At 41.6% G+C, this 17367-nt stretch overlaps 1 protein-coding gene across 5 annotated transcripts in view; it reads right to left on the bottom strand.

The window, feature by feature from the left end:
* rapgef1b (Rap guanine nucleotide exchange factor (GEF) 1b) overlaps positions 1-14895 on the bottom strand; it is a 45927-nt gene extending 31032 nt beyond the window's left edge. For 3 of the 5 annotated variants that reach the window (XM_073477417.1, XM_073477418.1, XM_073477419.1), the window contains exon 1: positions 14604-14894. In XM_073477417.1, coding sequence (XP_073333518.1) covers positions 14604-14631 — 28 coding nt within the window. In that variant the 5' untranslated portion in view covers positions 14632-14894. Of the gene's footprint in view, positions 1-14603 lie in introns of all 5 variants that reach the window. The other 2 variants (XM_073477421.1, XM_073477420.1) reach the window with 2 other exon arrangements.
* Between the last annotated feature and the right edge of the window lie 2472 nt (positions 14896-17367).

Genomic DNA, 17367 nt, shown 5'->3' with positions numbered 1-17367 from the left:
ACATATACAATGTCTTTTTGCATGCAATGCAAAAGTTTTTTGTGTTTTGTAGTAAGTTTTCTATATTAATAGTCATTTACCATCATTTTATCAAGGGCTACTATACAAGGAAGAGCCAGAGTGATATATCGGTCAGATATATATATATCAGATATACAGGTATCTCGGTATATGTTGTCCAATATGCACTAATATGAAACCTTATTTAACACAAAATAATGCAGAAAAAGATGCTCGGGGGGTAATGTATAATCGTTGAACTCCCAGTGAAGTTTACTGATAAACTGTAAAATATCCTGCCTCCATTACATATGTATCTTTTTCATAAGTGCTTGATGACCACATCTGAGTGTTAATTACAAAAAAATGTGTGTTGATGTATACTGTATATAAAATAATATCATCCTTCATCCATCCATATATTGTTATCGGAATTTTTTTATCCTCACTATTGTTGGTATTGGCCCCAAAAATCCAGCATCAGTCGGAGTAAATCTACAAAACTCTTGCATACGCCTAAATAATTAACCACAAGCTAATGATGAATAATGTTATTTGCAAGGTAAAGTGGTGTGCTCTTTCAGCAGTATGTCAAATAGCAGACAGGTAAACTATTGATGCATGGGCGACAGAAATAAACAGTCAGTCCTGGTGGGGACTTTCTGCGATACAACACAGGGGAAGCTGACTGTGGCTGCTGTGGTTGTATTTAAAGCTCACCATGAGAAGAATTAGTCTTTTCAGTCGGTAATGTGAAATATAATCACAGTATTAATCCAAAGGGAGACATTTCATGAACTGTTTCGGTCAAGCAATTAATTATCAATGAGGACAATTAAAGTTTTCTCTGGGATAAAAACCACCCACTCAGATCGGTACATTTTTCGATCCAATAAGACTCTGACGCAGAGCTCTATACTGTGTCAGATGTAGGCCAGTAGCCTGGAAGGTGGTGTTTTGGAAGAGGGTGGGACCATTAGGCCTGTGTATTGTGTGGTGGCGTAAACATTTACAGGACTTTCGCCTCAATGCCTCCTCTGTTGACTATGAAGGCAACAAAAATCCTTCTTCCAACGCTCTCTCTAACCAGGGGTAACAGCATCTTGTCTCATATCTGTGCATTCTTACGACTGCTGCTCTGACTGGTACTTCATTCTTACTGGTACTACTGTTTGCAGCCCACACATTTCCCCTTTTCTAGTAAGTGTGTTGTTACGTCAAAGACCACATTTGCGGGTTTGAGAAAAAACAAATCCGTATCTACTGTAGGGACTGCTGGTAGCTCGACTGCATTTTAACCCCTACCCCCAAGCTACTTTTATTATTATTACTCATTCATTCCTCTGCTTCACTGCTTTTGAAGGCCACTCTTTTGCACCCTCCCTTTTATGTTAGCATGTCTGTGTGTAACTGCAACTTAATTAACAGCGATTTATTAGCGATCGTGCATGTGGCGACAGTACATACAGTACTGCATTCTGCCAAACTGCTGTTATTATGACTATTCAAATTATCCTCACTCTCTGGCAGTAACTCTGTATGGTTTCAATATGGGTTAAGGTCTCATAGTGGGCACTGGACGGACTAATGGAGCTGGTTAATGGGAGCAGTTGGCACAAGAGTTCAACGAGGTTGTATTGAAAACTATGGAGGGGAGCCCTGAGGCCTAGGTCACTCAATTGTCCCATGTACAACAGACACACGCATACACACAATGCACATCCACATCCCCAGACAGAAACAAATGAGCACACAAAGCGTCCCTCTAAACTATTCAACCACAAGCAAAAGGTTGTAGAGGGGATGCCACAGGGCCTGGTTTTCAACAGCATCGACAATAAATAGAATGTGGTCTATACAGCACATGAGCAGGGAAGCTTTTGATGCCCCACTTGTAAAATAAAAAAAAAACTATAAAGCTCTACACACTGTTTGGCACAGTGACAAAAGAGTTGAGCAAACAACAAAGTGAAAGAAAAAGTGTGTGTCACTGTAGGAAGGGAGGAAAAACTGTTTCTTGATATCAAATAACACTCACATGGGCTAATTTACTGTATTATGGTTCTACCTTAAGAATAAGTATCCTTGTTGGGATGATAATAAATGTAAACTGTGTGAGTAATAGAGCACATCAGCACTACGCAGAGCCCAATGCAGAGGTGTGGTAGTTAAAAATGATGTTCTTGTTTGGGTATCTCACTGTAGGGCCAGAATAAGACAGCTCGCTTAAGTTTTCAGAGAAGAGGGGTTACAGAATTAGTAACCTCAGGTAACCATTTAACCATTCCTTTAGTTATTGTTATTTCACTGTTCTTGAGGTAAAAAGATGCAATGACTGTTATGAGAGCTGAAACCATTATTTAAATAATCAATTAGTTAATAGACAGAAAAATAATTTGCAATTGTTCTGATAAACGATCAACATAGTTGAGTCATTTTTTGAATAAATATGTGAAATGTATCCTAGTTCCTGCTTTTCAATAAGATGTCTGACAATCACAGAATTACTCACAATACAGCGCTTCTGCAATACTCGATACACATGCAATCATCTATGATACATCATGACGTCTTTGTGACTGAGGAAGAAAAAAATACCCCAAGAAAGGCCAATTCACTGCACTGTGGTGTCTGTTTCACAGAAATTGACCAATTAAATGAAAAAGTGTTACATACAAATCCCAACAAATGTCACATCATCATGATTTTAATAGTTTTTTTTTGTGAAAATGAAAAGTATGACGCAAAAACTAACAATCCTACTAGCCGTGAGTTATTTTGCAATAGCAATATCTGTCAGTGTAATTGCAATATAATTGAATTTACTATATTGTGCAGCCCTAGACGAGACATAATTTGAGCCAGGTGTTTTTCACCTTTTCCAGTAGTGTTGATATAATACCTAAATAAACTAATTTCGAGAGATTTTGAAGACCAAGCAATTGGTCGCTTATTTTGAGAAAATAGTCAGTAGATTAATCAATAATGAAAATAACTGTTAGCTTCAGCCCTAATTCTGATATTGAATGTAGGTCATGTTGCTGCTGAGTGGTGACAGCTCATGATTCGACTGAAGTGACATGAGTAATGGGTGAGGCGACAGGCAGTGACACACAGTTACAATGTTTTATTGAAGGGCAGGGCAAGCACATGTGAGGTAGAAGGCTGAAAGCGGGAAATCACACAGCATGCACACACACATATATACACGTACACATCATCCTGGGTACCCCTCCTGTTCCTTCCCCCCTGACGCCGAGGCCACTGGCACGGTTTCCTGTCCCTTGTCTACCTCACTGAGAGCCGCTCCCTCTTTTCTGGACACACTTCACAGTCCAGAGCAGCCTGGTTACAGAACCTACAGATCCCCTGTAAAACAACTTACCTCACCTAAACAGGCAAGACCTAATAGCACAGTGCGCACACACACCTAGACAAAGGAAGAAAGCTCACTGCTACGCACAAGCACCAGACAGAAACGTGCTCAAAGCAGTCTGATCCTTCAAGTGACCTTCTTGTTACATTGGTGTACTGCATTTTCTAGATTTCCATTTAAAGTGCGCTTTCTGAACCGAGTGTGTTGGCAAAGTCAGAGCAGACTGGCAGGCAGGCAGAAGGTTCACCTTGGGTGAAACCAATAGACTAAAGAAACACAAAGTGCTATAAATACCCAGCTTGTCAGTATCTGTAACATCAAGCAGCACGAGAACAGAGACACTGCGACAGCTAAAAACCCTGTGATCCACCGAGATGAATTCAGACTTCTCAGTGAACGGCAGCTGTTTGGCAGGAGAGGGAGAGGCAAACAGGCACTATAAAGCACTTGAGATAGGAGACTGATCCTACACATAGACAAACAGCCACAAGAGAACCAATCACTTCACTGCCTGAGTACAAGACAGAGACAGATACAGACAGAGAAGCATAAGCAACAGCGTTCTTGTGAGTAAATGGCCTCAAGCAGTGAGGAGTGGTACCACTCTCCCCGCGTTAGAGCGCTGTACAAAGCTCATCTTGTCTGTACGGCGGGCTACTTGTCATCCTCTTGACACTTTGCGCACCCACACCGCATTGGACAGCACCGACAGACAGATGCCAAATAATACATCTAATCTCGCACTGTGGCAAACCAATGTCTTAACATTCGGATTGTTTCACGGCTCCTTAAAAATAGGCTTGGATGACAGACGTGTCACAAAGAGCAAGACTCGCCCTCGCACAGCCACTTATAATTAGACAGCGGTTGTTTAAACTATGTAAGCGATGAATAATCCAACACGCTCTGAAATAACTTTACCGTTTCTTTTTCAGCTCTTTTAATCATCATGCACACAAACACAACAATGAATGTGTTTCTCTCCGTCTGTGCTGTCGAAGAAAGTACATGAATCAGTGGCCAAGTGCTTTATAATTTACTGTTTGGGGATTTTAAATTTGTGTTGTACATTTATTTCATTAAAGACTTGTGTTCTAGTGTTGTTGTGCAAAATCATTGATCTATCACTTCTGAGATGAGTTTAATGTGGTGTCATAAGTTTTTGAAAAAAGTAAATTAAAAGGCTTTGAGATTGTAAGTCTCTTTTGTGGTCTGACATTTTTCCACATTAAAACTGAGTGTTAGGGTAGGACAAAGTTGGGAGGAACTTGATTTGTGAGTTTAAGGCGGGACAAAGACTGTGAGAGCTCTATTGTTGAGGGTCCCTTGGGATCAGGGCTTGATAATAAGCTAAAATGAAGAAAAAATATAGATGTATGCCAATTTCTTTTATTAATGCATTTTATGGTCCAATCCACTAATGGCAGCACATTTCTTTTTGATGTAATAATATCTAAAAAAGGATACATATATTGCATCATCCAGCAGCCTTACTGTGAAAAAAAATGACTGAAAAAAGTTTTACATAACTGAATATCATCTTCCAGCAATTTTATTGATCGACTGACGCTCTGTCCTCTGGTCTTCCTGTGAATGCAGACATGCTGCAGCTGCACAAAGTCTGCACAATGTCTATGTTAGAAGACTCCAATACATGTGTGTGCATTTCCATTTATACTTTGTGGGCCCTTTAAAACACATCTGGTACCATCAAATTGTCCATTGTGTGTGCTCAGGTTGCCCCACTTCCATGCTTTAATAAATATAAAGTCAAATTGTGCATTATGCGAATGAAAACGGTGATGAGCCTCCCTCTGCAACAGGTACAATCATGACGGGGAGATCTATCAAGAAAAGCATTTGATGATGACGTAATTGCAATTATTCCAGCTCCAGCATAGCAACATAAGATGCTGCTGAAGCATCTCTTAAATATTTATTATATCTAAAACACTCATTCTCACACTGCGGAAACAAGCTAGGGTTCCTACGGTTGAAGCAGAAATGACATTACATCAAGTGAAAATCAGGTATTCTTTGAAAGATAAACAAGAGGACTCTGCCTGATCTTGCTATCCCTTACTAACATAAATGAAAATGGATCATAAGCATAGAGTTTTTGTTAGTCCTGGCAAGAGTGCGGCTTTGGTCACATTTTCTGTCTGAGCCTGACCAAGTCCAAGAGAGCAGTAACCGGCCCCTGACCCGAACATGACAGATGTTTTGTTTCATAAGTCCAAACCTGACTCAAGTCCAACACAATTAATGTAAGCCGAAGCACTGAGCTTGCGTTACCAAGGTTATAGCTTTCCTGTTTCCAGGGTCTGAAATTAACACCTGAGTGATTCTGCACAGAGCAGATCGGGCCAGACAGGAAGTCAGACAGCCGAACGGCATAGTGCATCCAATCAATTTGCAAAATAAAAATAGAGCACAACAAAGTAAATATTAACAATAATGTAAATATTAACAATAAACACACTTAAAAGAGATGCATAATGAAACGATTTAACTACGTAGCCCACTCAACCACAGTAGAAGCAAAAAAAACAAAACAAGGAGAAACGATGAAATAAACACAGTCTGAGCAAGTCAACAACATCAGGTACGCATGATGCTCCGCTTCTGAAACGCTCCCAGTGGGATATGAAGCCGCGTGGAGGATGGAACAAAAAGGCGGCACACATGCCAGGTATCAGAGACGCGCCCAGTGGAATCAAGGGGAAAGACAACAATGAGGCAAAAGGAAATAAGATGAACCCAAGGATCTATTTATGTTAAGAGAATTAACAATGAAAGTTTTGTGGTTTTAATCCAATTTTTTCTGTTAACCTCCTCAGACCAAAGGTCACTGATTTCAGGCACTTAATTTACTTTATCAAAATATTTCACAGTTTCCTCGGGAAGCTCATATAGGCACACTGTTGGGTGTTTTACTGCCATCGTAAAAACGTATTTTCTCACTGACGTTGTATGACGTTCACAAAGAAGTGGGTCACTGAAGGGAGACAAAGTCCACCCTCTGCCCACAGGGCAACAGGCTTGGTCATAATCACTGACAGAATAAACATTGTGTGTGTCTGCCTGAAAGTATGTCATACTGTTTGGGTATGATAAAAAGATATCACACCAAAGATTCAGAATCCTTTATGTAACCAGGCAAAACGCACACACAAACACACGCCCACATCTGCCTTGACAACAGCATTGACTTCTTTTCAAGCAATGTCAACTTCTCTCTCCATTCCTGATTTAGACTGGCATCGGAAACTGGCAGCAACTGTGGGACATCCCCTTCATTGTGTGCCAGCTCCCTGACCCAGCCATGGCACCCTGGGGTCTGAATGATTTGACACACTCAACACAAGCACACACACAGGCACAGCTTGACATGAAACTCTTTTTTCAGGATCTCCACATTTTCCGGCAGCCATCGAGATTGTTGCTCTCAGTCACACCAAGGCCACTCACTATATCTGACTCTCACTGCTGCTCACTTTACTTCAGCGGCAAAATGCATACAGGTATTTCTTTTCTTCAATCTCATTGGTGGCCATCACTTCATTTGTAATGTATGCATGGTAGTCTGTAGGTACATTAAATAACCATGCACTGCACTGGGTTTCTTCAATCAAACTGACATGCTATCACAGGTAGTGCTTAATGGCAATACTCTGTCTTCTTTTGGACAAAATGCGTTGCCAATAACTGGCTCTGGTTTAAAATGGTAATATATGTATCCATAACTTGCAGCTGTGAGAGAAATGTTAGGAAAACATATATCTCTGGAAGCTGAAACATGAACTCAATTGAAATCTCACTGAAAAACAAGAACTGAAAGAAAACACCATAGAACACATTTAAAGTTTCAGTAGTGGTTCTCAGTTCTGCTAGTTTTAGTTCTAGCGTCTAATTAAAGATTACTTTACACCTGTTCCAGCAAGTCAATGGATGCAGGATTAAAAGACAAAAGCATCCCGAGTGTGTCCAAGACTTAGGAATAATTCAGTTACAATATTTGTCCCTTAAAACGAGTAAACGGACTGTGTCCCCTCAGAGTTGCTATAAGGCAGGAGTTGTGACATGTGGGAGAAAATATAAAAATAAGTTGTTGTTCCTGGTTAATGCACTATGTCTCCATGTCCCGTTTTATTTTTTTATATTCAACCAGCTCAGTCAGTGATCCCAAGTTGCTAGGTTACAATGATGTTTCTTTAATCGTGCCGTTGTTATTTGCATTTTCCTAGCTTAGCTTGCTGAGTACAACTAAGTTATGGACATGTGATGCACAGACAAAGGCACTTCTTAATCTGACATGGGTTGTTTGTTGGATGCTCACTCAGCGAGGATGAGAGAGTTGAACTGCAGTCGGACTGTTGGAAGTTGCTGTCAGAGTACCAGTGGGAAGCGACTTTGACTACAGTGGTGAGCTGGTAAGCATCTCCTGCCTTATGGCAACTCTGTTATCGCCGTGTTGGTATTGTTCCTGGAAAATCATAATCACTGTTATTTCAGGACCTCCATTGCAAATGACTGATTGCATTTTGTAATGTAATAGCTTTGCACAGGGAAAAAGACTGGAAAAATAATCACATGGGAGAAGTTATCCTTTCAAACATATGTTTAAAATTGTGTAAAAAGTGTATATTTCTAAGTACCTTTTCCTTAACCTGACCAGGTGAATTTGTTGCCTCAACCAAGTATTTTTATTCCCTAAACTTAACCAAACAGCAACAGAAAACTGAAAAGAAAAGGGAAATAATAAGTGAAGTTGTAAAAAGTGTAAAAATATCAATAGTTAAAGACAGATTGCTTGAACTGTGGACTTGGTCGCTTTCTTTGATGTTGAAATGATGGACCTTGAGCAACATTTATTATGATGTTCTGGGAACAACACCAACACACATTATCAGATACACCTAGTAAACCCAGGCTAAAAAAAAACCCATGTCATCATCCATCGCCATATTTCACGGTGGACTTTACGCAACCCTAGTTAACACAGCTGCATTCTTTGCGAAAATGCATTGAGATTGGTATCAGGTGACAAGATTAAGTTTATATGAGATTAGAAAATTAAATTATCTTCTTGCGGATCCTTTCAGTGGATCTTCACTGCAGTCAGGACTATTTACAGTAGTTCAAAACATCATTAGCAACTCAGCTGTGGCTTAACTGGGACCTCCTTATCTGTAACAACATCTGTCTGAAACACATCACTCACTCTACCAGACCCCAATGACAGTCATCACAGTCACAGAGACCGGGCAGGTCAGGGTAGACCGACGCGATACACACAACCATACAAATATATGAGTCTGGGCTGAAATGCAAAGATTTATTAGGCTGAGAGTACCACAGACTGTGTTTGCAAAACAGGGTATTATGGCACTCTGCACTGTGCAATTACACAATGATGGACTCAACTACCTTAATTATGGAGCCTCTATGTGCTACGGGCTCACCAGGGAGGATCTGTCCACACAGCTTAAAGGGAGAAGCACAAACTCACTACAAACATTAATAAATCAAACCGTGTTAACCCCAACATGCTGGTCAACAAACAGGCTAAGCTGCCACGGTGAAGCAAGACTACAGAGGAACCAAAACCAATTTTTGTATTGTGTAACTGGATTAAGACTACAGCACCTTGGCACACAGGCAGATCCTCACCTGATGAGCCCAGATTAGAGAAGCTATGGCTTCTGTCTACACACTGTGGAGGTGATAAGGCAGAGAGGCAGCCTGTGATGGAAGGCTGTGGGCCTGCAGAGCAGCCTCCTCGGGCTGGGTCCACCCAAGACTTCAGCAGAGAAAATGAGCACCTTCCATAAAGCCACACGACACAAAAAGCACAGAGAGGAATGTCCCCTGCATTTCATTCTGCCAGCGAGCCGATTTTGCATTAAAGCTCCAAAACTGGCGACGGCTCCAACAACAGCCTTAAACAAAGAAGTACACTTCCCCTCCAGAAAAACAATGCAAGCATGCATTTATTTCCCAAAAAAACTGTTGAATAAATGCATAGTGTGCCTGAAACTTCTGTAACAAGCTACTCCGGTAACTGTGCCAGTCAAACTGAACCCTGTGAATAGAGTCTGTGTTCTGGCCTGTTCATTTACATTGAATTTCATGCCTGTTTTTCTGACTTGGTTAGGCTCTCTGCTGTTTGAGTTGTGGAGAAAACAAGGAGTTTTATCATAAAAAGCTGTATCGAGTTCCTTCGTTGTTATGTTTATCATTTAAATACCCGAATAAAATGCAAAAGATTTAACCATTTCAGGCGAAATCGTTTCAATCCACTTAACTCTACAGCAATGGACTGACATCAGCATTAAAGAGAAAACAGCAAAGTCTCAGTCTACTTTGCACCAGGAGAAGGCCTGAATAGATCTGCATGTCTTTACCTGTGTCCTCATCTAGATCCCCCTGTAGAGAGGAGTCTGTGTCCTCTGAGGAGGCCTGGCCCCTCCAACTTATATTGCCCATCCAAGAGTCCGCACAGCTACTGCTCCAGGAGTGTTGCTGATGGCTAAACGTTTTGTATACTGATGACTTGTTGATCAGGCGAGCATTTTCACAGCTATCACTCAATTGCACACAGCTGAGAGTTAGTCACAAACTAACTGGTCCGCATGATCATCCTGTCTTGAGTCAGCCACACTACGTAGCACTTCAGAGGAAAGTTCCACAAATAGCACAGAGGGAAGTTGAAAAGTGATGTGCTTTTGCCAAACCGACTGTTTATTAAATAATTCTTCTTGTAAATACAGCAAGAATTACATAATCCTGGACAGAACGTTTCAGTGAAGCCGTCTGAGCTGACATCAGTGGTCCTGGAGAGGGTCCAACCCACAGCTCTCTGGAGTTGGGATGTACTGAACAGACAAGAGGAGGTGAGCAGGCCACCTGCGGGAATAAATGACCTGCTCTCTGGCATGTAGGCCAACACACAGCGGAGAGATCAAGGGTAGCATCATCTCATAAGATGAGCCCCTTTGAGAAAGAAGTCTCAAGAGCACGGATGAAGGTGGAGCATTCGTACTGAATTACACACGAGATTTCCGAAAACAATCTCAACGGTCGTCTTGAGCTCTTTCGAAGATGCTGAAGATGGAACGGCCTTGATAATAGTCATGTTACAAAAACCTGATTGCCTTCACAGACCTTCCATTGCTCATCGATAGTCCGCTCTAGTCATTACCCAACATGTAATCCATCCATTTCTCTCCCTGATTCTCTCTCTGTGCAGGGACTCGATTCCCATCAATGCTCTACCTTTTCTCCGCCCTCTTTCTTTCTCTCCCTAAGCTCTACTCCCTCCCTCTTTTTGCTTTCCCATACACACAAAAAAAAACCTAATTACAACACAGCTAAACCTATATGGGAACGGCAAGCCTCTCATTCTGTGGGAGAGGGAGGCTGAGATGCTTTCTGCCATCAAACCTCAAAATTGCAGCATGTCAAACCAAGACCCACAGCTTGCCCTGTGCAACACTTGGATCACTCATCAGCAATGTGCGTAAACCTAATCATCCAGGGAACCCTTTTGTAATCACGGCGACTTCGGCTCTTGCTCAGAGTTTTGGTGACTAAGGCATGTGGGGCTTGCTATTTCTGTACGCCAGACAAGAAGATATTTCAGTCTGAAGTGATGCAGTAACCACTTAGCAAACACAAAGCCATCAAAATGACTTACACTTCAGTGTTAACTCTAGGAATGCCTGAGAGTCGACTCTTTGCATTGCAGCTAAACCCTGTCGAAGGCAACAACACACAGATACACACTCACACGCTATGCAGGGGTGGGGGTGGGGGGCAGCGAGCCTAAAATAAGGAACTGATGGATCAGTTCCGCTGAGGCTGGCTACTACCATTGACTGACCAGTGAGAGAAGAGTCTACAGGCTAATTATAAAACACTGCGCTACTCCCACAACTTTGTTAGCAACACTGTCATGCCAAAAATGTTGTGTCACGATCCCAGTCTGTGTGGGGGAAATAAAGACACACGCATTTTGCAACTGCAAAAAAAAAAAAAAAGTCCCAAAAGGCTTGTTTCTTGTTTTAAGGTCAAATACAAAATCAACATCAAAGACATGTTTCTTTGATAGAAATGTAACAGTGGCAACACAAGCATCCCACTGTACTAAGTGGCAAATGTGTGCACAAGATCCATGCATAAGCACTAACACATGGTTTTATAAATGTGCCATTACTCGGGTCACAGTGCAGTACTTTTTCAACACGGCATGGAAAAAGGCACCAGATATTTGAGCCTTAAAGCTTCGAGGTATCTTCAGACTTAAACTGATTTTATAGTCTGCACATATTCTGGCAACGAGCAGTGAGACTTATTAATTCTCAAAGTCCATTTAAACCAGTAGAACACAGTACATAAAGTGTGAACGCACACACGTACACCCCCATATTTTCAATCTCCTCCACCCTGCTCATTTTCACTGACGCTGGCATCGCAATGACTTTGCTGTCTGCTGCTTTTGGCTTTTGGGCAGCACCATCACAGACACTGAATCTGTTTATGGGCTGCCTGAGTGATGATGTCATGTGGGTGCGTATACAGAGAATGGGGTTCAGTGTTGAAAACGGACACAAAAAACACCCACGTGATTCCTTCAGAGGTGACATCCTTTCTCTACATAACTGGGTACAGAAGCAACTCTAAACAGGTAATCAATCTGACTGATTAGAAATTTCAACTTAATGGATACATGCCCCAAAACATTTAATCAGAATATCTTTTTTGAAAGAAGCAAAGTGGTTCTGCCAGCTGTGAAGCAGCTAATCTAACGGAAATATAGCAAAAGAATACAGGTTTTCCCCCCAACTTTATTGAGAAAATTACATTAATTCATTTGTTTACACCTGTTGATAAAATGTTCAAGGTGGACCCCTATTGTGTCCTGGGAACAAAATTTGCGCTTCTGGTTTGGTGGATCACGTCTCCGTTCATCTTTCAAACTTGTTTGAACACATCTTTGTTTTCGAGCCTTTCAACCAAGGCGTTCAATAATCCTTAAATATCTAAAGATCTCCAACAAAAAACAGCCACAGACAGATGTTTCTGTCCCTCCTGGAAGCAACGTCACCTTAAAAGACCCCTCTTGATCTGACTGAAAATTAATTCAAATCAGGCTGGCTCGGATCAGTCTCTTTCGAGTGAGGTGTTTACATTAGACATTTTTATCCTGACTGAATTATTAGTCTGATTATTAGTTGAATATTAGGGTCCATGTAAACACAGCTACTGTTAACCCGACACCCCGAAGCAAGAGGACAAGTCAGTGACAGCAGGACAGAGTTTCTATGGTGATTAAAGAGCATGCTCCGGAAGAAATGCCGGCCATAAGTCTCCTGCTGGAGCTTGGTGTCCATGTGTGCATTGATAGTCCCACTTGCTCTGTGTGCTATGGTAACCATTTGCATGTTACATCTTTGTAGCACTGCATCGTTATTTAAACCCTAACTCGAGACTTTATCTGTGTGCAGGAATCCCTACTTACAGGCGAGTACTTTATTTCTCCAAATCTTTTTCCCTTTTAATTTGCTCCTCGAGGCACCAGTGAATTAATCTCCTTCTGTCAAGGTCTAAAACTGGTCCCCTTTCTGTGGAGTCTCCACAGCCTTAGCCCACATAGACAACAGGCTCCTTTTTAACACCAGCTATTTCCTCAAATCCTACAACACATTCTCTCTCTCTCTGAGGAGAAGGCTTAAGAGGCTGACACTGAAGCTATGTCTCCTGCAGTTTTTCAGTGCTACCATGAATCCACAGCTTTGCCGCTTGTTTCCATTTCACTGGCGTCCGGCATAGTGTGTCCTCTGGGTACATATATACGGGATCGATGGGTACATGTGGAAGAGAACAGGCCAACAAGTGGCCCGGGTCCACAAGGGACAATGGATGCAAGAGAGAAGTGATGGATTGGGGTTCATAGGGACTATTATCCACATTCACTGGAGCCTTTATTAGCTTTTAACTCATCATTGAACCACAATAAAAAAGAAAAACACACTGCCTCTGACTTTTCATTTAGCTGTGACCATATGTAGTCATCTGTCTGCAAGACACGAAAGGAATCGGAAACTTTTACGCCTATGAAGAATGACTGAGCTAGTGGTGGATGACACTCCCTCCCCGCCTGTTACTGGGATCTGACTGTGAGTGTGTGTTGGGGTGTGTGTGTGTGTCCATTTACTGCAGGCATCACCGGACAGGACTGTATGTGGAGCGAAGCAGGGAGACAGCTGGTGGAGTGGGATGCAAGTGTAGCTGGCGGGTATAAAGTTTCCTTCCAAAGGCACAACCGAGACCACCCTGTTTCCCCCCCTCATACTAGCTCTTACTGTGCTTTATTCCTCTTAAACGCTGCAAACAAAATGACAGACTAACAAGTAGACAAAAAGAGGGTCAAAGCTGCAAAAAAAATGCCACGTGCACACTGCTGAAAGCAACACAACACAAATACACACACCAGTCTTGGGCGTGAACGCATCACAACTCCAGTGTACTAGGTAACAACGCAGCTAGCGTTAGCTTGGGAAAAGCTAACCTTTAGCTGTCGCTAGCAGCCGTTACAAACCTTAAATGTTAGCTAACGGCCAACTGTGAAGCAGAAAAATAATTTAAAACCCAGAGTGCTCTTTGTATAAACCGTCTTGAAATGTTTTCTTTTTCCTACGGTGAAAAAAAAACCGAGATTTGTTTTTGAGTGTTAGCGATGCTCTCAAACAATCAAAACCAGGGGTGTATTTACGAGAGCTGAGAGTGAATGGTGAAACGCCGGTGAAGTACCGTGCGAGCTCCGGGATGATAGCACATCTAAAACGGTGTTGTGAAGGCTAGAGCTAGCCCTCCGTATCTACATGGAGTAATAACAACGTCATTCATTTACTGCTCAGTTAGTTAACAAGCTATCCCTCAGAACACAAAAGCCCCAGCTCCAGAGAGAGAGAGACATTAGCCAAATCCAGCTAGCTGATACGGTGTCGCCTTTATTTTAACTGGATAGCCGAGGAAAGAACAATCCATAAAGGCCTAATTAAACCACCGTTTACGCTGGATATACAGGTCCGGCGTTATCTGGAGCCCCTTTTAACGCGTGTATCGCTCCACAGAGCCCATCCGTGTGCCCCGTGTGAGGAAACCCGTTATACAGTATCCCGAGGTGGAGCAGTGTGGCTCCGTCTAGCCGGGCAGGACTTACCTTGCTTGCTCTCTATTTTTCCCGACATTTTCGTAGCCAGCAGCTGTGATCCCACTCGCAGTTCAACAAAACGTTAGCTACAGACGAGCCTCGCCGTGGTGTCTCCTCCGATTATTCCCTCATTTTCGATATACTCTTGTGTCCACGAGATGATTCCGCCGGGGTTGGTATCATATATTTATAGGCTACACACATTGGTACGGTCAAAAAACTGTCTCAGTCCGTCTCCGGGTAATTTTCACTGGATATACACACACACAAACACACACACACACACACACACCACACACACGTTAATGTGTTGAACCCAGACTCGGGCAGAGACCTCGGCCGATGTAACAGCGCCCCCCTGCGTCAGGAATTAGCCACGTCAATCTGTCAACAAGGGGATGGGCGTGTTTCAATCCCAACTCCAAGGAGTTGTAACACACCAGAGGTTGTGTGTTTCCACCAGAGAAGTGTGGTGGTGCCTTAGAGGGGGGGGCATGCAAGATTTACACAGAGCTGTCAAGTGATGCACACGGAGGCATGGATAAAATACTCCAGCTTTTTCCCATGCATACAGTATGGAGATCATTAAAATTAATTGAGCCAATCATTAAAATTAAGTAACCTAGTGTGTGCAGGATGTAGTTCCAACAAGATATCAGATTGTCACCACACGATTATCATGATCTAAAGGAGTCACGGCAGCGATATTATCGTGATGAGACATACACTTTAACTTTAATTGTTGTGTGTTTTCTCTTTTTATGGCAAATTAATTACACTCAGAATAACAAGAGACAAGCAAGCCAAGTTAGTTATTTATACAGCACCTTATAATAAACAGAGGTTATTCAAAGTGCTTTACAGGCAAAGTAATAATCAGATAAAAATACAGAATAAAATACAAACAAATGGACTAGAAGTGCAAGGAAATTTAAAGGTGCTATTTGTAAGAAAAGTTGAGTTTTTTCATCAAATGCTGATTGTCCGTCGGGCTGGCTGCCATCCCACAGCGTCGGTTTTTGACGAGTTGGGAAGGAGACTCAAAAATCAACTTTTCTTACAAATAGCACCATTTAAAATCAGGATAAAAAATCAGGATAAAAAAACAACATTTCAGTACAAAGACCTTCATCAAGACAATAGAGGAGACCATCTTAAATCGGTTGGCCGAGCCAATTTAAGATAGTCTCCTCTGTGAGGTGAACAGTTTGCGGGAGATTTTGTCCTGATTTTGTCGGCCCTTTGTCTTCTCCTACACGCCTGTCGATCCAAAGGTGTGCGAAAGTTTTGCTCTGAAAATCAGTGTAATTACATAAATATAAACATATTTTGTTTGCATCAAAAAATCTATCTATCAGGGTTGCAACTAATGAGTAATTTCATTATCAATTGATTTTTTAGTCTATCAAATGCCAAATTATTGTGAGAAATGCTCATCACAATCTCCCAGAGCCGAAAAATGACGTCTTCAATTTGTTTCTTTCACCCAACCATCGGTCCAAAAACCACAGAGCAGCAACAAATAAAAATGTGACATTTTATCTTGAGAAATGACTGAAACGTTTAATCGATTATCAAAATAGATGGCAATCTATCTATCTTTTTTTTTTAAAAAAACAACATTTTAACATTAATGCAGTTGCATTATTCTAAGTATTTTGAGAGCATACTGATGAATACATAGATGAAGAATCTCAGCAGCACGAGGATAATCAAACGACTTTTGACTTGAAAAAGCCAGTTCAGCAGTACAGAAACAAAACTGTGGCATCCATCGTGGACTAAAATATACAAGTGACCCTAAAACTACAGATTAAAGGGATGCTCAACAACACTGGTGTGTAACAACAATAATCTTCACAGTGCCCTTAAAAGATGTCCTTCTTTATGCTTCATTCAATATTAATGTAATGTTAATTAGGGTCCACTGGTTATGTTAATGCATCTCTGCTTCCTCATTTCCTCATGAAGCAAAGTACAGTATGTGTTCCAGTGGCTGCTACAAAAGAATGTTTCCCTCTCATTATATCAGCAGACTGGTTTTCAAGCATTTGTCACTGAAATTGGCCTTAATTAATTTTTTAAAGTAACATTATTTCTGCACATACCATTCCTCAGAAAATGTCTGGGCACACTGTGCAGCTTCTCTCTAGCGATGTATTTACATATATTTATTTAATCTACAACATCTTCTCCCCTAGAATACTGTTCTGCTTCATACAGTCTTTCTTGACCCGGGTCCCGGCCGTTCATAGCTCTTCAGTGCCTACCACTGTACAGGCTTGCATCAAGAGTCTACTTTTGTGCACGTGTGTTCCTCTGTTCAGGTATTTCCTCTCAGCGTGAGACGTTCAGACATTTCAGATCTTAATCTCCAGTATAAGCAGGGTTTCACTCAGGAAACTCCCTCCAGATCTTGGATCGCATCTCATCTACTGATCATTGTAGTTAATATATGACTAGACTCATTACATAGCCCAATTTAAAGGATAAGTTCACCTAAAATTTAAAATGCGGTCATTATCTAGTCTCCCTCGTGCCGATAGAAAGTCAGGTGAAGTTTTTTAGTTCACAAAACTTTTCTGGAGCTTCACAGCAAAACAGCATTCTCCCAAACCACTAAAGTAGATGGGGACTTCTAAAAAAACAAACACAAAACGGCTTGTCCAGTGTAATCCAAATCTCCAGGAGCCCCAAGATCCCAAACTGATTTGAAAATACATTATTTACGCCCTTTTTAAAGCCAAAACCTTCAATCTTGCTGCTAATCTAA

This window comes from Pagrus major, chromosome 12 (genome assembly GCF_040436345.1).
Source record: "Pagrus major chromosome 12, Pma_NU_1.0".
Classification (NCBI taxonomy): Eukaryota; Metazoa; Chordata; class Actinopteri; order Spariformes; family Sparidae; genus Pagrus; species Pagrus major.
Note: the sequence above shows the minus strand (reverse complement) of the source record. Positions and strands in the feature narration are given on the sequence as shown.